Source organism: Carassius carassius, chromosome 10 (genome assembly GCF_963082965.1).
Source record: "Carassius carassius chromosome 10, fCarCar2.1, whole genome shotgun sequence".
In the NCBI taxonomy this organism is placed as follows: domain Eukaryota; kingdom Metazoa; phylum Chordata; class Actinopteri; order Cypriniformes; family Cyprinidae; genus Carassius; species Carassius carassius.
The window spans coordinates 19,101,052-19,126,398 of record NC_081764.1 but is presented as its reverse complement, the minus strand read 5'-3'; the positions used below and the strand labels follow the sequence as shown (position 1 = coordinate 19,126,398).

The following is a 25,347-nucleotide window of genomic DNA, read 5'->3' as shown; positions in this document are numbered from 1 at the left end:
CTTGGCAAGCATTTCCCCTCAGTCTCCTCCCAGGTCAGGAACCTTGGTGTCATTCTGGCCTCTGAAATTTGCTTAACTAAGCAAATTAATACAGTTGTCAAGAACAGTTTTTATCAGTTACGGATCATCTCAAGACTGATTTTTAACTTTTAATGACCTGGAGAAAGTCATTCATGCTTTTATTACCTTGAGCAACCTGTAAGTCTTTTAATCGCTGTGCCAAGAGAAATCTGAATCACCCACCGAATCTTGCAGACGTTTTTGAATAATTCTGTCCCGTTGCTTGTATGGACTCTCTATGGGCTACTCCCTTGACGTCATGCCTCCACGTCCCCCCGATTGCCACATAGACAGTAAAAGATTGCCTGCGAGTTTCTCCTGTCCATATGGTAATTTCTCTACTGTGCGACAGAGAGTCGCAGGTTATGACGCAATCGTTAGCCTGTTTTTTACAAAAACTGCTTATACGGGACCATAACGCAGGGGCGTCGGACTGGGGGTAAAACCAGTACTGATTACCAGGGCCCCAAAGGAAGAGAGGGCCCTTGAAAAGTCTGGAATATATATTTTCAAGGGGGGCATTAGGACTGCCTATGCACAGGGCCCGGGATCTTGTGCAGCGCCCCTGCCATAACGAACAAAGATACAAGGTAATGGGGCCTTTTATACATTTTCGTGTTTCTTTAGAAATAATGAATGGACAAATGGAGTCTTTAAATGCCTCAGATGTAAAGTTATTCGCTGTCAAAGTGACGCCAAAAGGAATCAACTTTGACTTGCTCAAGTGTTTGGCCATACAATTTAAGTGATATTTCCTTTTCTCTTCTAAAAAATAAAATAAATAAATAACTGTTTTTGTTATTGATAGTTTAAAAGCCTATTTATTTGCCCACTGCTCTACATTAGTAATTGCATCTTGCTTTTTATTCTCTATGAATCTCAAATTGCCTCCCCTAATCCACAGGGCCCCATCATCAGCAAATAGAGATTTGCTTACACCTATATCAATTTCCTCAAATATATAATTTATCATGCCATTAAAAAACACAGGGCTGCAAACACTGCCCTTTGGGATTCCGTTTTCCACATGATAAACTTCTAAATGTACAGTAAGTAAACCTTCACTTTTATAGTCCTGTCAAAAAGAAAATCCCCCACCCATTATTATTGCCTGCCTTCTACATCTAATTTCGTAACTTAATAAGCAGCCCTTCTTTCCATAACGTCATAGGGTTTTTCTATTTTGAAAAATACTGCTACCATTATTTGTGCTTTCCTTATTCTTAATTCCAAGATAAATAACGGATCCATAGTATTTTTCCCTTTACAGATAAGGAAACAAATAGTTTAGTTTTTAAAAAAAAGTTATATGTTATTCTTTGTTTCCATTCATTCCTTAATTTTCCCCTAGTTGTGAAGTTAGTGCTATAGGTCTATAGTTTGTGGGGTCTGACACATCCTTCCCAGGTTTCAATATAGGAACTATAATAGACTTTTTCCATTCTACCAGGATTATTTCTGTGTCCCAAATTCTATTGAATAGCTTTAGTACTAGCATAGTCGTCCAAGTGTGCCAACATAATATAGCAAATGTCCTCATTACCTGAGGACGAATGAATTGCCTTCTTTAATTTAAACAAACTAAAAGGCACATCTAAGTTCTCATTTGTTGCTGCTTTTCTTATATTTATACCAGGGTTCAGTGCACTCCACCCCCATTTCCATTTTCTAATTGTTGTATACCCTTGAATTCTAAAATCCCACTGCGGTTTGAGCCATGTTTCTTGAATACAAATTATATTGGACTTATCCTGTATATTTTATATAAATAGTTTGAACTCTAAACTGTTGGCAACAAGACTTTTTGCATTTAATTGCAAAATATTTACTACCATCTGAATACATCACCCCCTGATTGTGACTGAGAGTTGGATGTACCTGTGACATTTAAAGCATCAAAGTGGCAGAGGGATATAAGGTATTACCTCGTAGCTCATATATCAAACCCACTTTGGAAGGCAGATTTTCTTTGTCAAATTTCATCACAATTGACAAACTATCAGTTCTTGCACCATTATGAGTTGTTTTAAGGCACCTAGCCTCTGTTATTTTCCCTCCCTTAAGGTTTTCCTTAATCTTCTCCATTGATTTGTTAGTAGGAATCCCATCACACCTTGTTTCATCCTGTCCTTCCCATCTGATTTTCTTCCATCTCACTTACTGATCATCTACTCCCTTCTGCCATCTCCTGTCCATTCACAGTCTGGTCTGTCTGTCGCTCACTTGTACCCTCTTGTCCTTCACTGTCAAAACTCCTCTGTTTATCCTTCCAGAGCTCCTCCGTGGGACTCTAGAATGGTGAGTGGCTCAGGTGTCACGCATTAGCATTTACTCCACCGGCATCGCTCTGTTCCCATGGATCTTGGCCCCGCCCCACTCATCACACATAGATCCTCTTCTGAATATTAGTAATTCATAAATGCCATTAGGATATGCCCCCAAATCCTTTCAACTGTCTGTTATTAAGGCTTTCATTTAAAAAAAAAACACACACACAACTTCTGTCAAAAATATTAGAAAAAGGCAATATCCTCTCAGCTATGTTCCTTAGAGAAATGGTAACTGTGAGAATTTCCAGTCAGGATTTAAACCATATCATACAGAGACTGCTCACATCAGAGTTACAAATTACCTGCTCTTATCAGCCGAATGTGATTGTATTTCTCTATCAGTGCTACTGGATCTTAGCACTGCATTAGTAGTAGACAACAAAATTATGTTGGCATTAGTGTAATTGCATTGTCATGATTGATTGAAGAGGTATCATATCGATCTCAAGTACAGTATGGAGCACCACAAAGCTCAGTACTAGGACTACTGCCTTTCATGCTTTACATGCTACCCTTGGGAGATATCATCAGGAAACATGGTTTTAGCTTTGATATCTTAGCTCTATATTTCTTTGCAGCCTGACGAAACATACCAATTTGCAAAACTAAAGGAATGCATAGTTGATATAAAAAACTGGATGACTTGTAATTTAATGTTGCTAAATTCCTTAAAACCAGATGCATTAATCGAAAACCTCTGCATGTAATAATCTAGAACACTGTCTAACACTTGATGGCTGCTCTGTCAATTCTTCGTCATCAGCTAGGAACCTATGTGTGCTATTTGATAGCAACCTTTCCTTTGACAGTCATGTTCCTAGCGTTTGTAAAACAGCATTTATCCATCTTAAAAATATATCTAACTATGACCTATGCTCTCTATGTCAAATGCAGAAAAGTTAATTCATGCATTCATGACCTCAAGGTTAGATTATTGTACTGCTTTATTGGGTGGTTGCTCTGCGCACTTAATAAACAAATGCCAGCTGGTACAAAATGCAGCAACTAGAGTTCTTACTAGAACCAGGAACTATGACCACATTAGCACGGTTCTGTCAACTCTGTACTGGCTCCTTATTGAACATTGTATACATTTTTTTAACTTGCTAATTACTTGTAAAGCCCTGAATGGCCTCCTCAGTACTTCAGCGAGCTAAAATCACAATATACTGTAGTCCTTCACATCCGCTGCAATCTCAAAACTCTTTGAGTTATTTGATTATAACTAGAATATCAAAATCAACTGTGGGTGGCAGATCCTTTTCATATTTAGCACCAACACTCTGGAACAATCTACCTATTGTTTGACAGGCAAACACACTCTGGCAGTTCAAAACTAGATTAAAGACCCATTTTGTTAACCTGGCATACACATAACACACTATCACATTTCTATTATTCAAATCCTTTAAAGGATTGTTAGGCTGTATTAATTAGGTCAACTGGAATTGGGAACACTTCCCAGAACACCCAAGGTAATTGTTACATTATTAGAAGAATGGCATCTACACTAATATTAGTCTGTTTAATTCTTATTCTGAGGTCACCGTAGCCACCCAGTTCCAGCCGGCAGACCAGAAGGTGGATCAGCACCTAGAGACGACCTCTACAGCCCTGAATGCCAGCTGAAACCATGTCAACTAGACAGCTATCGGGACAAGACCATGGAAACCAGTCAAGTCTTCTGAATTTTTTTTTCTTCATTTCTATCACAGATAGGGTTTTGGTTCCTTGCCATTACTGCCTTTGGCTGGCTTAGTTGTGGACGCTTAATTTCTGGCAATATTGTCGGCTTGATTGCACAGATACTATAGAAAGAGAGCTTAATGACATCACTGAATCATCAAATAACTGACTTTAACTGAATTATTTTTTTACTGTTTGTTAATGTCCTCTTGCATTATTTACAAACTACACTGAACAAAATTATTAACACAACACTTTTGTTTTTACCCCCATTTTTCATGAGCTTAACTCAAAGACAAACTCAAAGTACACAAAAAGCCTATTTCTCTCAAATATTGTTCACAAATCTGTCTAAATCTGTGTTAGTGAGCACTTCTTTGCCGAGACAATCCATCCACCTCATATGTGTGGCATATCAAGATATGCTGATTAGACAGCATGATTATTACACAGGTGTGCCTTAGGCTGGCCACAATAAAAGGCCACTCTAAAATGTGCAGTTTTATCATACAGCACAATGCCACAGATGTCGCAAGTTTTGAGGGAGCGTGCAATTGGCATGCTGACTGCAGGGATGTCCACCAGACCTGTTGCCTGTGAATTGAATGTTCATTTCTTTACCATTAGCCATCTCCAAAGGTGTTTCAGAGAATTTGGCATCCAACCGGCCTCACAACCACAGACCACATGTAAGCACAAACCCTGGAAGCTGAAAACATCCCAGTTCTTTCATGGCCAGCATACTCACCGTTCATGTCATCCATTGAGCATGTTTGGGATGCTCTGGGTCGGCGTATACGGCAGTGTGTTCCAGTTCCTGCCAATATCCAGCAACTTTGCACAGCCATTCCACAGGCCACAATCAACAACCTGATCAACTCTTTGCGAAGGAGATGTGTTGCACTGCGTGAGGCAAATTGTGGTCACACCAGATACTGACTGGTTTTCAGACCCCACCGGACCCCCCAATACACTAAAAAATTAAGAGTGGCCTTTTATTGTGGCCAGCTTAGGGCACACCTGTGCAATAATCATGCTGTCTAATCAGCATCTTAATATGCCACACCTGTGAGGTAGATGGATTGTCTCGGCAAAGGAGAAGTGCTCACTGTTACGTCCCGCAGAACCTGATTTTACCAAGTGAGACATGTTCCTGGGCGACATCTTTGTTGTCCCTGGAACAACATTGTGATTAACCAATCAGATTTGAAGAACCAGCTTATAGATTTTGTGAAGTTTATGCTTAAAATCACTGTTTGGTGCTTGTACATCAGTGTCATTCATCTATCATTTCCTATGATTTTAGGGATTACTCATGGTTAAGGTTAGGTTTAGGTGTAGGGATATGGTTAAGAATACATTTTTGGAGTAAAATGTTGTTCCAGGGTCAACAAAATATGTTGACCCTGGAACACATCTAACTCAGCAAAATCAGGACGTGCGTTACGTCCCTCCACTACCTGTGGTGGCTCTGTTTCCTCTATTAATGTTTGGCTGCTTGGCAATATGTTTTCATGTGCCAAGGTGTGATCGTTAAAAAGTGGGCGCAGAGAGACACCCTTTAAAATCGGAGGCACTCCATGGAGAGAAGAGAGACTTGAGTTCTGGCATCCATGCTTGTTGTTGATCTTCCTGCATTTGTTTTTGTCCTATTGTAGATAGTTTTTCTCTTATTTTTCTGTTTTGTTTGTAATCTACTCGATAACATGAGTTTGTTTTGGAACAACATCCAAAATGTCAATCTTCTCAAAGTCTGTGAGGTGTGAGAGGTGATCAGCTAAAACTGAGAGCATTTCAGTGTTCTTAAGACGACCCTCAATTATAACCCTGGTCCTGATCATAACACCCACTAACACAGATTTAGACAGATTTGTGAACAATATTTGAGAGAAATATACGGTGGCCGAGAGAGCTCAACATGCTGCAACTTAAGAAAACACATGAAAATTGAAAAAACACCAGCAAATGAAGAAAACATCTTCATCAGTTTGACAACACAAGTGTTGCAAATCACAGCAACACATGCATATAACGAAACGCGCTGCAAATCCTTCACAACACATGCATATAATGAAACACGCTGCAAATCATCATGACACATGCATATAACGAAACGCGCTGCAAATCATTACAACTTGAATAATAAATTGCAGCGCTTTGATCTCTCTCGGCCACTGTAGAAAAAGGCCTTTTGTGTACATAGAAAAAGTCTTAGATCTTTGAGTTCAGCTAATGAAAAATGGGGACAAAAACAAAAGTATAGCATTTATAATTTCGTTCAGTATATATATATATATATAGCCTAGCTTTATTAGCCTATGTTTTTCTCCACTTGCAGAAGCGCTGTAGGTGCATGATGTGATGTGATGAGACCATGTGAATCATAATGTAAATATCAACAAACAAAATTGTTAACTTCTTAAAACACAGCCCAAAAAGAGCATGAAAGACATTTCCATGAAATCTATCCAGCTAAAACATAACTGGGATGTGCATGCAATCTTCCAGGCAAGTCCCACTCAGAAAGGAAACCAGATCCTTTCACCCGTGTCCTCATGAGCATGTATAAATACAACTCAATTACCGTACTGTTTTCTGGACTTACTATTTCACTATTGGGATTACTACCAATTTATGTAAAGGTGTCTTCTCCATGAGACATTTATCAAGGTATGCCAGTGCTAATAATAAAACAGATATCAGATATCCTTGGAACTGGCAACTGCCAGGATGTATAAATATAAGCTTGACCTATCTATGTCTCTGCAACTGTCTTCACTCACTGTATATTTGATCTGACCTCATACCAGAGTGTTTACTGAGAGTAAAATGTGTAACTGCAATGGAAATGCTTACATAAACCAATCAAAGCCTAATGGATTTGACATGATACCATGACATGAGCAGATGACTCAGGGATCTGTGCTATTTGAAAACATGTCTGACTGTAGCAGTTATTGATGGGGAGTGGTTAATGCTGAAATGCACGGGTTGATGTCCCTCTGTCTGTTGTGTCAATCATCTTTTGCTGTGCTACAAACCTGCTCAGCACCATGTTGTAGGATCTGCTGTCCAATTTGCTGGACAGAAATAAAGCATAACCCCAAAGACCATTTTCCATGGCTGACTCTAGCAAGGAGGGAAGAAGTGGGGAGAAAAGATCAGACAACTGAGATCTCAAAAGATTGTTACAAATGAGGCAAGGCACTGAACACTGTTTAAAAAGAAAAATAAACCATATTAATAAATAACTAAAAGCTTTTAGCAAATATATATATATATATATATATATATATATATATATATATATATATATATATATATATATATATACATTCAAAAGTTTTAGGTCAGCAAGTTTTCTTTTTTTTTTTTTTTGAGAAATATAGACTTCTTGAGCATCACAACAGTATATCAGAATGATTTCTCATGGATCATGTGACAATGAAGACTGCTTTGTCATTCAGAAAAATAAATTACATTATATAAAATATCAAAATAGAAAACAGTTATTTTAAATTGTAGTAATAGTTGTGGTTTTGCAATTGATCTATTTTGAATTAAAAAAACTGCAGTCATGGTAAGCATAAGAGACTTCTTTCAAAAAGAAAATTGTTCAAAAAACGTTAAAATATAAATAAATAAAAAACTTATTTCAAAATCTTACCCACCCCAAACTTTTTAACGGTATTGCACATATATATAGTGTATACACAATGGATTATATTACACAAAAAAAGAAGAAACAGAAGAAGAAGAAAGTAAGAAACAAAGAAAGAAAAAAGAAAGTCCTTCATCATGTCCTGCCCCAATGTCCATTTTCAGTATATAACAACAAAGACAGAACTGCATTGGTCAAACAGTTTTACAGGGTCTTTACCAGTCAAAAAATTTTCGTTTAAGAGACACAATGTAGAAAATACACTTCAATAAACCTTCTTTCTGCCAGACAGCAATAGTTTTGTGAATTTCTGAGGGTTTTACTCTGCAGCCTCTTTGTCAGTTGGTGGATATCCTATCAGGTCAGTAATGTTGAAGGTCTCTTTTTCTGATGTGGGTGTTTCACTCAGATAAATGAGGATTTCTCCATCTGTTGGCTCACCGCACGCACCCAAAGAACTGCAGTCCCTCATCAGCAGTTCTGCAACATCTGAACCCATGATATTCTACATAACACCAACACATACTCACATCAACAGTGTAAAAGGGGCGCACAAGCAAAGCTGAACAGAATGGTCTTCAGATTTATTATTCAGTGGCTTAGTAACGATAACATAAAAATACTGTAATGCAATGAGATGAGTGTAGGACTTACTCCAATCTGTCTGCACAGCAATACTAATAGATGCCACAAGAGGGCAGCAGAAGTGGCATCTTCTAATTTCTCATCCTTCAGACATTTCTCTGACATTTGGAGGTAAAAAAAAATGTTAATGGCATTCACCTAAAGACAAATCCTCTCTTCACGGAAAGAAAGAAAAAAAGGAGAAAATCAGCAATCTAGTTAAGTAGGTGGGGTTTCAGCCTACAAAATCTGATTACTTTTAACTATTCTCCATACTGAGTGCAACAGTTGGGTTCTGGAAGTAAAGATTTTCAACAATATATCTTATATATAGACAGACCTTCTGTGGGCTATGATATTCTTAATACAAGGTTTATGCTTCTGTCAAAGCCACATTATTTCAACTTATTTTTTTAAATAATCATGTTTAACAGACAAATTTGGTTATTTTGAACTTTTAATTAAAATCCTAAATAATTTTGTCCCTCTCTTTCCACAAAATCTTTATGCAGCACAACTGTTCAACATTCATAAGTTCAACAGTGATAAGACATTTACTGTTTTTCATCAATTACAGACTTGGTTTCTATATCTATAATACATTTCAAATCGATATTTATATTTTTAATTGAATTGTTATTTGTTTCATGGGATTACGGTCCATTCCTATATATATATATATATAGAGAGAGAGAGAGAGAGAGAGAGAGAGAGAGAGAGAGAGAGAGAGAGAGAGAGAGAGAGAGAGAGAGAGAGAGATTTCAGACCTGATTAATGTCTTGTTGTAAGAGAGAGATATTTTGGAATATGATACCTAGCCAGTGGTCCAGGAAAGTCTCTCATATCCTGCTGTTCATGTGTCACAGAGAAACATTGAAGGACATATTTAATCCACCATAATACTTCATATCATGCCTTAAATGCCCTGTTGTCTCTAATTCCTCCAGACTGTGGAGATCCACTTGAACACCCTCAGAGGCAAAGGCTGGACTGAATTAAAAACTGAGGGCATGTGATTGAATATAATGTACAGTATGGGGAGCTGTATTGTGATCTGTGATAACCATGATAATCATAATACCCATAGTCTTCTCTGAAGGGCCAGTAGCTGAAGGCGAGCCTGGACCTGACCTGCCTGAACAGATATTAGCAGTTAGATCTGGGATTTTAGACTGTGCTTCTTCATTAACAAATACTAACAACAAGGTGCTGGATCTTCCAAAATATTAATATTAAATACTGTTCACAAGATTGCGGTCAGTATAGACTTAGTCTCTTATGCTCACCAGGGCTGCATTTATTTGATCAAAAACAATAAAAAGCAATTTATTTTTGAAGATTTTTAACGCTGCTTAATTTAATAATTAATAACTTGAAACTGTGATTCTGTTCAGGGTCCTTTGAATAGAAAGAGCAAAAAAACTGCATTTATTTGAAAAAAAATATGTTTTTATCCTTGAAAACTAAAATACTACAATATAATTTCATTTATTTAAAAAAAAAAAAATCTTACCAACATTAGACTTTTGAAGGGTATCGTAAATTTAAAATAATACTTAAAAAGGTGTCTTAATCAGCATTTTTGTCTTTATTTTGGGTAAAAAAAATAATAATAATACTTTTAATATTTTGACATTTACAGGTATAAATAATTATTAAGACGTTCATTTTTCTTGCATCTTCATATTTCACAGAATGTTTTTTTTCTTATTGTAGATTTCATCTTACTGTACACTTACCTTAGTATTATTTTTATTCTATGAAATGACCTTAAAATCAAAGTATATTGTGGTTTATGCTATTAAACTGATTAGCCAACTTTAAGGAAATTAAACAAACAGTAATTCAGATATATTCTCATAAAACAAAATGTCTTAATATTTTATGCTATTTTGTTTCTCGTTATATATATCATGCTTATATATATATATATATATTTATATATATATATATATATATATATATATAATATTATTATTATTATTATTTCTTATTGATAAATTTTAAAGTTTTAAGGACATTTACATGTCCACAGGACATTTTTTCCTGCATTTCTGCTGATTTACTTGGAGTGAAGTCTGATGATAACCTGGCATATAGTCAGTTGTTAGTGAGAACAGGGGAGGATTTTGTCTGCTGTAAGTCAAAAGTTATCAGTTAGAATAGATACAGAGTCTATTTATCAGGAAGAGATCAGTAAATCGAAAACAACCTTTGTTTTCAGTTTGTCAGTACTGGTAAATTTTGATATACATAAAGACATCAGTATGGGATTTAAAGAAACAGGCCCGCTTTTTAGGTGTTTTTTAAGGGAAAATCAATAGCGGAAATGTTTAGGTTTAAGTTACTGTAGGGTCAACTGTGTGCAATTACAGAAATGTATTACAGATGTAATTACATGCAACTATTTTTAAATACAAGTATACAAACAAAACATGTAGGCTATCTACAAAATTAGTGCTTTATCAAACGATTAATTTAAATCTCAGTTAATTAATTAATATAAAGCAGCAGGTCCTAAAAACTGTTATGTACCCCAAAATGGAATACATAGAAACGAAACTTCCTGTAGGTTTAATGTTATTATATATATATTAAAGACAATATCATTAAAGACACATTTCAAAATACATTCAAATAACTCACGGGTTTCTATTTGAGATGTTTTCCATGTACACAAGCGCTGTTGACCATTTGTTGTGTTCTGTCATAGTTTCAAAGTGCACTTGCCACATCATTTTAGACCACAACACGAGCAGAGCTGAACCATGAACCTACCTCTAAAACGGGTCAAAATACATCTTATATTTAATGAACCCCTTTGTCTTGGCCATTCTAAACAGCTGTTGTCATACCTATGCAACAGCTGGACATTGTCTTTTTATTAGGCTATTTATACTCTAAATGCATAACTGTCTGAAGCCATCCATTGGTGTATAAAAAAATACGCATTATAAAACATAAAAAATAAGTTATTTTAAACATAAAATTACCGCAAATGTGAAATAAATAAAAGTGGGACTTACGGTAATTTTGCATACAGAGGTTTAACAGGCGACCTGGGCTTTTTGAACTCACTTCCATATTTGGAATTTTCAAAGTTGCCACGACGTGCGGAATTATCGTGCGGAGACGCTGCAGCGGCGCGGACACACGTTGGAGGAGCACTTACTCATGGGAGAAGATGTTAAGAAGGGAACTGTGCGAAATTGTGCACAGTATAAATGCATTCATTATCAGTTATTTATATTCAACAGTTAAATGTTTAGAGTTAAACATTCTATCTTAGGAGGGAATTTTATGCATATTTATGCAATACTGCGATACATTGGCGAATGCATAAAATTTTAAAACAACTAAACTGACATGTATTGTAATTTAAACTAGTAATGCATTTTTAAAACTGCATATATCCATATTCAACTCCATATTTATATTGTAGCTTGTTTAACCTTAATTCAGCTAATTTATATCCTATACGTGGGATACTCTGTAAGAAGCTTTTCGTGTCCACGGGTTGAAGCGACCCCAAAAACGTGATATTTAGCCCCTGGAGTGCGAATTCCACGACGGAAGCCTAAAATAATAATAATAAAAAAAAAAAAAAATGTAAGTTTTTTTTTAAATTAAAAAAAAAAAGTGTATTCTATGTGTATTTAACCACCAGGAACGCGATTGGGTTATTTTTGAGTAGGGCGGGTTTTGTTTTGAAAACCTGGCAACCCGTATAACCTGCCACCAGATGTCACTTTAATCACGTTGATCACTCAAAACTCATCGTTTAGAAAGATTATTGTTAGCTTGAATCAACTTTTTTTCTTCTTTTTCTTATTATTATATTTCATGCAGTATATTCTTGGGTGATTGTCTACAAATTATTGTGCATGATATTTAGAAAATATTTTAAGGTAAAAGCAACTGCTATAATGTTGTCGGTCTCGTTGTTCATGTATGCGCGTCCACGTGAGCTGACCAATCAGTGACGGTATGTAAATGAGGTCGGAGTGAGTACTCTACTGGCTGCAGACACAAGCGTCAGTTTATCACTGGACTCAGCACCAGCAGCATATGCGTGGCTCAGGATCGCACAGGTTTACTTGCTGACGGAGAACAGTGCGCGACACATACTAAGGATATCCGTCTCTAATGTGCAATATGACTTTGGAAGAACCGTGTGGAGACAACGCAACGGAAAGGTATGTGCTCATATAAATGACTTACTTGAACGCCTCTGTCGTTGCACATTGGCTCTTCCCTTATGAAAATTAACCATGGTTTTACTACAAATAAAACCAAAAAACCATGGTTACTATAGTTAAACCATGGTAACCACAAATTAACCATGGTTTTGCTAAATTAACCATAGTTTAACCATGGTATTTGTAGTAAATCTGTGGTTATACAAATGGTAGTCAACACGCCAAAAAACCATAGTTTTACTATAATAAAACCATGGTTATTTTTCGTAAGGGTTGTTAAGTTTAACGTTAACTTACTTGATAAAATGCTTTGCTGAATCGCGTGCAGAAGTTTGAACAAACGACAGTGCTAGTCGTGACATTGATTGCATGGCCTCATCTCAGCTGCAAATCGCGTTCCTGCTGAACGTTCCCTTATATTTTTCTCTGTAAGATAATTATATAGTTCATTTTGTATGTAAATTAAAGTTAATGTCTGTTTTCTAATCATCTCTTAGAATGGACTCGGTTGAAAAGGCACTGGAAGAGGTCCTGACTGCTGCATTACCTCAGGGTTGCATCACTGTGGGAGTTTATGAGGCTGCGAAGTCACTTAATGCGTAAGTGCTCATTGCAGATCAATTCCAAATCATAAATGGGTCATTGCATTTAAAAAAATGCAAGAAATACTGGGATATGGGTAACCGGTAACATTTATCATTAGTCTTAACGTCATAAGACTACAAGGTGTTTATTATAGACAAACAACAACTACTAACAAAACACAAGATAAAGTAATAAAAAACGTATCCTTGTACTTGGAGAGTTAACATCTTGGATCATGATGGCTTTTTCATTACTTTGCATAATAGAGTTATGATTCGTAGAAGGACAGATGCTCAAACTGGGGACAAAAATAAATAAATAACTTGCATATTTTTCATTAAATCTTTTTTTTGCACATTTTTAAATCTGCTTTCATCTTCATTTTCGTAGGGACCCAGACAACGTGGTTTTGTGTCTGCTGGCCACAGACGAGGAGGATGTGAAAGACGTCGCGCTCCAGATTCACTTTACCTTGATTCAAGCATTCTGCTGTGAGAATGACATCAATATCTTACGAGTGAACAACATGAGACGTCTGGCAGAGATCCTGGAGGGCGTGAAACCAGGAGGAGAGCCGATGGACCTCCACTGCATATTAGTCACCGTATGTGTCATTTCATTCTCCTAGTATCAGTTTATTGCTCGCACGCGAGGTAGCCTGGAGCGCACAGATCCATCACAGCTGCACATTTGCAGAATTGTTCATGCATATTCATATTAACTGCCAGGAAGTTTTAGTTCAACTCTTTGAGGGCGGTACAACTGAAGTAGTTTAAAGTTCAATGATCCATTAGAGAGTCTGTGATGTGGAATTCCTGCCGGTCTGAGGCTGCAGTAAACTGGCAGCTCTTCAGTGAGATTTAACTTCTGTGGCTGCCTTTAGTATTCGCAGAACTTCCTGTGCAACTCTTGGGCATTTCTGCAAACTGTTTCCTGAAAAAAAAAGCTCTGTGAAGTGACCATCTTTAACAAATTAGAGAGAGGCCCTTTGAAAACAAGTGCATGTCCATTAACCAGCAGCTGTTAAAGCCACTCACTGCCAGACTCTTGCTGTGGACCTTCTGGATTGATCTAGGATGCATTATTCAAGTGCACATTACAATTTTTTTCTTTTATTTCACAGACTCCAGAGTCATCCGCGTGGAACGATCCAGCTCTCAGCAAACTGAATCGATTCTGCAGAGACAGTCGGGGTTTGGAGCAATGGGTGCCGGTTATCAATCTGCCTGAACGTTGAACAGAATCTCACAAACTATGTCAGAGCTTTTTATGGGCTCCTGCACTAGATTTGTGTTCTGCTCTTGATGAAGCCTAATGCCACTGAAAATAAGACATGAGGGGGAATAACGAAATGCAATGGATGATATGTTTTCCAGCAAACCCAGTGATCAGAAGTGTGGATTTTGTTTTTCCGGTTGGAAAGGCAACTCATGGTTTCACCTCAGAGCAGGAAGAATGACTCTGCACTGTTCACAGTGCTGCAAGGGAACGACAGGTATGCCGGGAACTATACAGGAAGCTGAATCCCACATGCTGGATTAGAGTACTAGGAGTGAGCTGAGAGACTGGAGTGCGTTCAACTGGAATCTACTCAATGAAATGTGACCAGACTGTCGGAGGTCAGATGGACCGTTAAATTATGGGCATGACCCTTTTGCAGACTTTCTACAATTTAAAGACCATAACTTATGATGTTAATGCTGTCCTGTATTATAATTATTTAAAAGGGAATATACAACAGTCTTTTATTGATTTAGAAATGAGTTACTTGTTTTAATTCAACCATTCTGGAATAGGTTTCGTATTTTAAACTGTTAATTTTAAGCTTTTAATTTATTAATTGTATTTATATTGTTGCGTTCGTCAGAAATTTTAAAATAAAATGTCTGACCTTTTATGCATCTGTCTTTGGCAGTGTTTCTATTGTCTGTGAAATGCATGCTTATGCATATTCATGTGTTTGTTATTATATGCATGCATATGTTAGTGTCTGAAAACCGTAGTTATGCACAATATATCGGTACCATATTGGTTATTGGCCGATATTACAGGTATTTTTTTTTATCCTATGCAATGCACTGTTAAATTTTAATCTTAAAATCATAGATCTTAGCAAATCTTAAAAATAAAATCTTTTTTTTTTTTTTTTTTTTTTTGTGCTGTACATTATAATGTCGTGAACCCTAAATCCATTTATAGCATTTGAAAATGTTTTATTTATTGTAAACGTAGCTTTTAAGGCAAATTTTCTGTTATCTGTCGTAAAATTAAAATGTTTTTTTTTTTTTATATCTAACATATTCATGGACCGTAAGTGTGTACAGTACAAAAGCAACAAAGAACATTTATTTGCATTAAAAAATGTAAAAAAAAAACTTTTTCTTAGTATATAAATGCACCATATGGTAAATATTTCACTAGGCAGGCACATTCTGAGGGCAGTCGAGTAGAGAGCAAGTTTTAAAGTGTCACTGGACTGTTTTGTCAACAGCATTTTGAAAACCATCCAATAGCTTTTTTTCTCTTGTATTGCTAAAACAAGTGGGTGAGACAGAGAATTCCATTATGTTCACTACGGCAGCTGAGAGACGTATGACGTCAGGTCATTATGGCCTTGTGACTTTACACAAAACAGGAGATAACCTGGGCCTTTACCAAGCCAGAAATAGAAACAGCACTGAGAGTGAATCATACCTGACAGCATCAGCAGGGGTCGGGGACATGCTAAACGAAGGCTGAGGTAAAATGTGGACAAAGAAGAAAAAAAAGATAGAATGAGTCCAGGCCATTCAATGCTGCAGCAGGAGTGTGACAACTAAAAATAGCCCTCTTTTCCTTTTGCTCAGTTTACTGAGACAGGACAAACAGAGAGAGGACTGGAAATACCCTAATACACATTGAATCCCACTGTAAACTGTCGTTTCATTTCCAGCTAAAGCTTTCCTACATTGCTCAAGCAGTTGATGCTGTGAGGCAGAATTCAGGCTTTTAGTAGAAACTAGGTCATTACATACTGTATTCTCAAACAGGAGTCCACTTATCCTCAATGGTTTCACAAGATGTTCGAGATGTTCCCCTAAACTAGGAATGCACAATTTATGCAAATACATTTTAACAACAAAATAAAAATAAACTATAATTTAAATATCCACCATCTGTCTTGTGAGAATACTATTTCAGTTTTTCTACTTCAAAATTTCACATTTAATTTAGTGTGTTATTTACATTACTTTGTGAAATCTACTTGCAATTTCTAAGTGAAAATGTTCAAAGTAAACCTTGCACCATTTTTTTCCCCCAGTGTCTAAATGAGTCTTTCAATCATCGGGTTCCCGGCATTTTTGGGAGTCCTTTCTTTGTTCTAAAATGTGTAGGGAGGGAGGAGGGGGAAAAATACAACAGCTACACTGGGATCTTTACTCACTCTGCACTAACTGTGGTGCTAAAGCCAGACTGCACCATTTTGGGAGGGGTATTTCTGTACTAGGCTGACTAGAAGTAAACAGGGCTGACATTATGTCCCTGCTGCAATGACCTCTGGAGTTTCTACTGCCTGGCCTGCCATTAACCTCCTCCTGCTAAATACAGGTTTGCAGGTAAATGGAGTGACACAATGGTACTTTCTCTCCAGAAGTGCCTAGAGCTGGGAAACTCCAGCTGCATGGGGATCACTGGGACCATGATTTTAGGTGGAAGTGAGACGTTGACTCTTCCCACGCATGAGGAATGCAAATGTTTCTAAAGGGACCGACTGCAGTGCCACAGATTAAACCTGGGGTTCACGAAGGACAGTTTAATGTTGAGCTTCTCAGAGGAGTACAGAGCTATTGTAATTAACCCTTTACTTGCCATATCAAGTGATTATACTATATTATATAAACGGTTATGTTACGTGATAATAGGCTACTACATTATACTTTATATTATACTAAACTGTTCAAAAGTTAAGGGACAGGTTAAGAGCATGTATTTATGTATTTATTTGAAAGAAATTAAAGAAAGAAACTGATCATTAACAGGGAGGCATTTCAATGCTATTTCATGCATTCTAAATTACTTACACAGTTAAAAGAGTTGAGCTGCGTCCCAAATGACGCACTGTACAGTATGTACTTTTGCACTATGTACCTGTGCACTAGAGGGGGGGGGGGGGTCGTGGCCTAGTGGTTAGAGAGTTTGACTCCTAACCCTAGGGTTGTGGGTTTGAATCTCGGGCTGGCAATAAGGACTTAGGTGCCCTTGAGCAAGGCAATCAAACCCCCAACTGCTCCCCGGGCACTGCAGCATGAATGGCTGCCCACTGCTCTGGGTGTGTGTTCACTGCTCTGTGTGTGTGCACTTTGGATGGGTTAAATGCAGAGCACGAATTCTGAGTATGGGTCACCATACTTGGCTGAATGTCACGTACTTTTCACTTTTTTTTCCACTATGCACTCAAACATGTATGAATTATCTAAGACCGCTGCAAGGCCATCCCAGGAAAGCAATACTACAGAGTCTACTACAGACTACTGTAGTATGAATACATCCTGAAATACAAAGTGTTCATCATTAATGGACACCTGTGGTCTCGCAAAGCTCTGGTATATAGCTGAATAATAACAAATAAATAAAAGGTGATACTGTATATGGCTCCTTGTTTCCCTCATACAGGATTGTGGGGCTTATCCTGGAGCTTTTCTGGCAAGTTGAGAGGTAACGTTATCACTAAAAACGACACGACCACAAAGCCACTTCATCAATCATAGACAAGGCGCTCCGCTGATTACATCGATATAGGGCAGTAAATACAGCCTGACCTGATTCTGAGTGCAGCAGGTATAGAGGATATATATATATATCACCTGACAGACTAAGCAGTTATTATAATACATCAAGGTTGCATGTATTCGATCAAAAATACAGTAAAAACTAATATTGCAAAATATTATCACAATTAAAAATAATTTAATTTTAATGAATAAAATATTTTATCATTTATTCCTTTAATAGAAAAATATAATTTTTCTGCATCCACAAAATTCTTCAGGAATTATACTAATATGCTGATTTGGCACTTAAGAAACATTATATTTATTGTTAACAATGCTGAAAACAGTTTTACTGCTTAATGTGTGATACAATATCCCCACCCCTGGGTTTTCTGATTAAAAAGAACATCATTTATTGACATGATTTTTTTTTCATTAAGGTTTTATATATGTTAACATTAGTTGACTACTTTAGCATGAACTAACAATGAGCTTCTATTGCATTTATCAATATTAGCTCTGCTCGTGAGTAAATAAATGTAAATGTTGAACTGGACTCACCAGAACATATACACACAAGACAACAAGATTGAGAATAAATCTATATTTAGTTGGAAAAAGACAACATCTACAACCCAGTATATTGTGACCCAGATCTAAAATTTCAGCACAAAGAAAGGAAGGTGGAAAAATTAATTCAAATATGGTAACACCGTATGCTCTTCATATTAATATATTTTTTAAAGTTAAAAAGAGATGGAGAAGGTGGCATACTGAAGAACTTGTGCATGTCACATTTTCAATACAAAAGCACCTTCAGAAATGACCACAGCATCAAGAAAAACACAACAGGCTCTTGAGATTGGGAAACATTACAAAATGTGACTTTAAAAGCATCACTCAACAAGAAAGCAAGGCTGAAATTGCCATTCAAAGCATATTGTTGTTCAAATAAGACTATGATTGGTTTAGCTAAATCTTGATGCATGTACAAGTTCAGTTGCATGATGCACAGGCATAGATATATCCAGGCTGAGCCACGAGACAGATGTGTTATTATGAAGACACACAGTGAAGATGTCTGTGGGACAGCAGCGCTGCTGGTTCACAGTAGTTTAATTCTGGCTGTCGTCTCAAGACAGGAGCACGGTAGTGAACGAGTCAGAGCAGGAATACTTCATTAAGGCTTGTTCAGCTGGTCTGGTAAAGTTGTCTTCTGCCAGCTGTGTCATGAAGGCAATACACACTCACTTTCATTAAATGCATGGCAATTCACAAGAGTGTTACTAAAAAGGTACACGAGTTGTAAACATGGAATAATGTCAAAATGCATTATAATAGTTATAACAGTCACAAAAAAAACTACAATCAGAGAAATCATCATGTGCTCAGTGTATATGTACAGAAAAATCATATGAAACCCTACGTAAGTTTCTATTGCTGGTTAGATCCCAGAATGAGATGGCACAATGACATTGACATTTTGTCATAAAAAGAGACAATGATTATGAATCAAAACAATCAGTAGAAATGTGTACATTAACATAAGGCATCTCGTAAATAATCATTAAAGGGTTATAATTTATGATGTACCATGATCTGCAATAAAGTATTGCAACTGTAACAAACACAGGGCAATAACACAAGATCCAGTATTCTAATGCAAATTCAGATGTTCAGAGTAGGTGAAATCTCATCCCATTTACTGAAAGTAGGCATTTAAAGAATGAAGAAATGGGAAAAACAAACACATTTCGGTAACACTTTGCAATAAGATACAATTTTACTTTTAAAAAGTATCATGAACTAACTATGAATTGATTGTGCTGACTTACAGTACAACCTACATCGATTAGTTAATAGGTTAATGTTCATTTCTACATACACTACCATTCAAGAAACAATTATTATTTGCTCAAAATCGTTTTCTAAACTTTGATATTATTTCAATTTTTAAACATGTCTGTCACTTCTGATTTAATTAAATGTGTTGCTGCTTTACATAAGTATACATTTCTTACAAAAAAAAAAAAAAAAAAAACAATACAATAAATCTTACTGACCCCAGTCTTTTGAATGGTAGTAATACATTTTTAACATTTCAAGTTGTTTTTGTTAACATTAGTTGATATATTATTAATTAACAATGAACAAGTACAGTATATTTATAAATTAACATTAATTTAGAGTGATAAATGCTGTTAAAATGTGCTTATCATTGCTAGTTCATGATTCCTAATACACTAATTTGAACGAATTGAAGCTTATTTTAAAGTGTTTCCCAAATACCGTTTGACTAATTCAAAGAAAAAAAGTGGGAGCTAAACAATACTTCCGTACAAATGCATGAACATATGACCTTGTATTACTCTTAAAATGCTGATCTGCAGGTTTTGGCAGTTGTTGAACTTTTGAAACACATTTCACTTGGTTTACTGTGAGAAAAGGGAAAGGGCACAGTCTTGCATGTAGTGATTTGACAGGAGGGGCTAGCTTTGTATCGCTCCATTGTTCAGACACAGTGAGTTAATGAGGGAGGGCCAGAGTAGCATTACGTCAATGTGACGCCTCCAAAGACACCTGTTTCCTCCTCCACTGAGCACAAGCACTCTTCACACATTCGTGAAGCTGGCATTATAGCCCTCACATCAATCCCCCCACAGCTCCCTGTGACTGGATGCCTTAAAAAGCATCAGATGGGGTCAAAGCACCGCTGATGAGGCTCTGCTTATCTGCAGATATATATTACAGAGTGCAGTCATTAAAAATAGAGCTGCCCACTCTGACCTCACCTTTTATTTGCAGAAGACACAACCACATCAGTAGACACTATCACAAAGCCATTTACTCAACTGTGCTGTGCCCTAAAGCGAAAAATTAATTCATAGGTTGGTTTTTTCTTTGCACCACAAATGATTTGTTTACTAAGGCTTTGACTCTCCTTCTCATAGACAATAGGAACATTTATTGTGGATACAATCAAATAATAGCTTGGGGTTTAGCTCATTTTAAGGCGAATAACGAATGAATGTTTGAAGAAAAAAAAAGAAAAGGGAACATCAAAACATACAACAAGTGTTCAAGCATCCAACTACAATATGTTGCAGGGCTTTCTATCTTTAAAAGGGTTTTCTGAAGCTGGGATGCCCATAAGAAGAGGATCATACTTGGCATGCTCGCTGCAGTAATTCATGAGGTCAGCAGAAGCTTTGGACACCTGCAAAGAGGAGATATAATATGAACAGTAATCGTTAGATTTGTGTGACTTGTAAATGTATTCATTTGTCATTAAAGGGATAGTTCATTCACAATTTATGCAAAACGTAAAAGGAGAATATTTCAACCGTTTTGGTTTTTTTTCTGAGATTTTTTTTTTGGCCTTGCAATTAATGTCAGTAGCTATGTTTCCATCCAAAGTTGTGAATTCAATTTACGAGGAAATTAGAATATTGCATAAAACATTTATATTTCACCTGTTTCCATCATCTCTTTCTGCAATACTGGCAAAGTATTAATAATTAAGTCAAACGTTTCTGCAACTGGGGAAGCCAGTGGATCTTTTTTCTTACAGAATTAATGATTGCGGCAGATTAAATGCAATAACAAACGCGGTCATGTTATTTTGCATTCAGATGCCTGATGTTTGGGAGCACAAGTTATGGGAGGTGATTATAGCAAATCTTTTTGACGATGGATTAAAATAACATTTGAGATGGTGCGCTGGTTAGTTCAGTTATCCTATCACATGATCTGTTGAGGCAAAGTTGCGTGAGGTTTTTTTTGTTGCGCAGAGAAATCTATTCGAAAAATTGTTTCTTTTTTTTATTTCTTTTTTTTGGATTAAACAAATTATCAACCTCAATTGAGAACCTAAGTTGTTTTATGTGCATTTTAAGATTTTATGCACATCCTGGTGTTTTTTTTAAGCGATTTACCAAAATTCGTATAAAAATATGTGGATGGAACAGCTAACAATATTAAACCCAAAGGCTTTCATTGTATGGACAAAAACACTGGGAAATTTTTCAAAACACCTTCTTTTGTGTTTCTCAGAAGAAAGAAGTGCATACAGATTTGCGTGATTAGTGCACAACTAAATTAACTATTAATTTGTCGTTTGAGGTGTAGTTCATTAAAAAACTGAAAATTCTGTCAGGTGCGGTTCACCCAATTCTACCAGCACATTTATCTCTGTGGCTGCTCCATATTTAAGATTAAGTTTCAAGATTAAAAGTCTTAAGGTACATTTACATGACAACAAAATACTGAAAAGTTTTTCCCTTGCATTTATAAAAAGTTTAGTTTAGAATCCCTTTTCACACAGTGAAAAAAGTACTATGTATGCCAGGCCTGCATAACCAATCAGGTAATATGCATGCACATGATGTCACAAATTTTCAAGGTTTTCAAAGTTTCTGTAGTTTACACAGAGACGACAAAAGGTATTGTTTTCAAAAACTTCAAAAACTTTTCAAAAGTTTGAATTTTCAGGCCCCCCAAAATGCTATTGTCTTGTAATTGAACAACCAAAACAAATACAACACTTCTTGTCTTCAGTTGAAAGTGTTGTGTAAATCTAGTGCAGCCTGTAGTGACAATTGAAGCTGCGCTGACTACAGATTGACATTCAGGTGTCGCACTTACACACTTATACAGGTAGGTAGGGAGGCTCTTTTAGCATCCTAACAAAAAAAAAAAAAAGCCTTTTTATAGGGATGGTTTTGTTATGTGGTAAAAAATAAATAAATAAAATAAAATGCACTAAAATATTAAACTAACCTAAAATTAATGCAAATGGAAGTACAGGAATTTTTATTGAGCAAAAAAAAGTAATATATCCTATAATCTAGTTTCCGCAAGCCACCAAATTTCTAGATTTACTGCTCTGCATGCTCCAACAAATTCTTGAGGTGCCATATTGAATGCCTTTTTAATTCTCTTGAAGGAGTTTGCAAGTACGCTATACCTATCTTGGCTATTTTCCCTTCACAAATGGCTGTATTTATTGTTAAAATATTTGACATGTATTTAAAATTTCAATTTTGCAAAGATATTCATGCAAAGGCACAATTTATTGACCTTTTCAAATCGTCTTTAGGATCATGCGAAACATTCAGTCAATCAAGTGTGTCCAAATGTGTAACACAGTATTTGACAGTAATATCATGGTATGCCACAGTACATTTATGTAAGTGAAATCAACATAACACTTACCTTTATTCTCTCTATGTTAGCTTCTACCCGTAGCTGTTGAACAGTCCTTCTGGCCTGGGCTATATTATTAGAGCTTTGCATCTTAGACGACATCTTCGATTATCTTCACAGACCTGGATTAAAAACAAATGAAAAGTTGATATTGACATGCACTTTGCTTCATTTACTATGAGCAGCCGGCAGAAGATCAAAAATACACATCATTCAAGTCCCATGATTCATGAACTACATACAACAGAGTTTTCCTTACAAAGCGTGAAAGACAGGAAATTTGTCTGTATGTTAACATGCATAGTGAGACAGCTAAAGCTCTCTGAAGAGGTGCACAAAGCCCCTTCCAATCCTGCAGAGGTTGGGGGTGTTTAGTGCGTCAGGTGAGGGCTTTTCACTTGGTCTGCTTTAAGACTGCAGGAGGGGGAACTAAAGCAAGCTGTTTGTGTTTCAACAGATCACATGCTGCCAGCAGTTCAGTCTCTGCAGCTAACTGTTCCTGCAGAGCACTCTTTCCGTAAACCATCGTCACCGTCACGTCATCGGTAACTCTGCCAACTCATCTTACACAATGAGCACAAGTGCAGAGAGACAAGCAGGAGAAAAAAAAGAGGAAATGGGTGCTCTCTCATAAGACCACAAGATAAAAACAGGGCGGTTAGCCTTCTAACTTCCTAACTTTAGTGAGAATGAAATAAAGCAACATTGATACCTGAAAGGTTGATACTGAAATACAAAAAGTTCAGTAGTAGCGAGCAAAACTAGTAGAAAATAGCACAGCAAAATTGATATGCTAATAGACACTTCATTTGTTTGAAATAAAGAAAAGAAATTCTTTTAGCGGTCTTTTAGCAACTCAACAGATGCGTGATTATTTTGGAAGCAGTTTAATTTTTTGCTGTTTGTGTCTGATGTAGACAAGGTGTAAGTATCAGTTCTGACAACATGGGAAATGTTTAACAGAGTGGCTTCCATATTGCTACACGGTCAGCCGCATAATCTCTAGCACAACAAACCCTTATATCCTACTTCCTGAGAAGCCCAGACATAGCTTTTTCAAGAATTCAGAGAAAGAGTGTACGGCGGTCTCTTGTTCCACTGGCACAGGGCTGTATCTCTACACGGAGCTTGGTGTTGGGGGGTGGCCTTATCTGGTTGCACAACAGACATACTTAGAAGGGGTTAAGAGGTTTGGATAACAACTAGTTGTTAATGTAGTGACAAAATTAGTTTGAGACAGAGGCCGCAGTTGCTCCCACAAGCCCAGAGGTCAAGGGGCCATCCATACATTACGGTCCAGAGAACACACTGCTCAGCTGCAGTTTAACAAGGACAAAACATGATGCCTCTGAGAAGAACAGCTTACTAATGATCACACCTTCCAGACAATGAAGCATCCCAGGTTGCTAATTTTAGTTTAATCAAGAATTGATCAAATCAACCCAGGTTAAACTGTTGGCATCAATGTCTTTTGTTTAAAGAAAGAAAATGGCAAAACTGATTAACAACTCATGTGTTTACATTGCAGTTATAATTGAGTATGTTATGTGTGTCTCTGTTGAGGTCAACAAAACAATATGTGACCATGGTCCACAAAACCAGTCTTAAGTGTCAATTTTTCAAAATTGACATCTGCAAGCTGAATAAATAAGCTTTTCATTGATGTATGGTCGGGTGTATGTATTTTTTCGGATAGGACAACATGTGGTTGAGATACAACTATTTGAAAATCTGGAATCTGAGGGTGCAAAGAAATTTAAAATATTGAGAAAATCGCCTTAAAAATTCGTCCAAATTAAGTTCTTGGCAATGCATATTACTAATCAGAAATTAAGTTTTGATATATTTACAGTAGGAAATTTACAATATATCTTCATGGAACATGATCTTTACTTAATGTCCTAATGATTTTTAGCATAAAAGAAAAATATAATTTTGACCCACCCAATATTGTCTATTGCTACAAATATACCCCAGCGACTTAAGACTGGTTTTGTGTTCTAGGGTCACATATTGTAATTGAAGGAATCAAAATGGAAAAATTAAATATGCAATGCTGATAATGGTGATTAGCATTTTTATCACAGTTAAATAGATTTTATTTTGTTTTCGATTAGCCGGTATTTAATTATTTGTTTAATCATTTTGTATTAATATTTTTATCTGAAATTTGAGATTAATATAAAAATAACTTTTAAATTACATAATTTATTTTTTCATTTTAATTTGTTTATTATTATTTTATT

General features: G+C 36.4%; 3 protein-coding genes and 1 long non-coding RNA gene across 4 annotated transcripts in view; 1 reads left to right on the top strand and 3 right to left on the bottom strand.

Annotated features, from left to right (window-relative positions):
- Positions 1-7,856: 7,856 nt before the first annotated feature.
- LOC132151930 (protein transport protein Sec16B-like) lies at positions 7,857-11,472 on the bottom strand. Its single transcript, XM_059560484.1, has 3 exons — positions 11,388-11,472; positions 8,392-8,480; positions 7,857-8,242 (listed from the first exon to the last, which is right to left on the bottom strand). Exons 1-3 carry the CDS (start codon positions 11,443-11,445, stop codon positions 8,057-8,059), a joined length of 333 nt encoding a protein of 110 aa, XP_059416467.1. The 5' UTR covers positions 11,446-11,472; the 3' UTR covers positions 7,857-8,056.
- A 902-nt stretch (positions 11,473-12,374) lies between these two features.
- LOC132151929 (growth arrest and DNA damage-inducible protein GADD45 alpha-like) lies at positions 12,375-15,046 on the top strand. Its single transcript, XM_059560483.1, has 4 exons — positions 12,375-12,557; positions 13,058-13,159; positions 13,536-13,749; positions 14,269-15,046. Exons 1-4 carry the CDS (start codon positions 12,508-12,510, stop codon positions 14,380-14,382), a joined length of 480 nt encoding a protein of 159 aa, XP_059416466.1. The 5' UTR covers positions 12,375-12,507; the 3' UTR covers positions 14,383-15,046.
- Positions 15,047-18,485: 3,439 nt separating this feature from the next.
- LOC132151928 (uncharacterized) lies at positions 18,486-19,979 on the bottom strand. Its single transcript, XR_009436456.1, has 2 exons — positions 19,918-19,979; positions 18,486-19,810 (listed from the first exon to the last, which is right to left on the bottom strand). It is a non-coding gene; the product is annotated as an uncharacterized LOC132151928 (long non-coding RNA).
- A 908-nt stretch (positions 19,980-20,887) lies between these two features.
- The window catches only part of LOC132151927 (guanine nucleotide-binding protein G(I)/G(S)/G(O) subunit gamma-12-like), a 43,422-nt gene continuing 38,962 nt past the window's right edge, over positions 20,888-25,347 (bottom strand). The window contains exons 2-3 of the mRNA XM_059560482.1: positions 23,111-23,223; positions 20,888-21,113 (exon numbers count right to left, since the gene is read on the bottom strand). Coding sequence (XP_059416465.1) covers positions 20,988-21,113; positions 23,111-23,203 — 219 coding nt within the window. The 5' untranslated portion in view covers positions 23,204-23,223 and the 3' untranslated portion in view covers positions 20,888-20,987. The remainder of the gene's footprint in view (positions 21,114-23,110; positions 23,224-25,347) is intronic.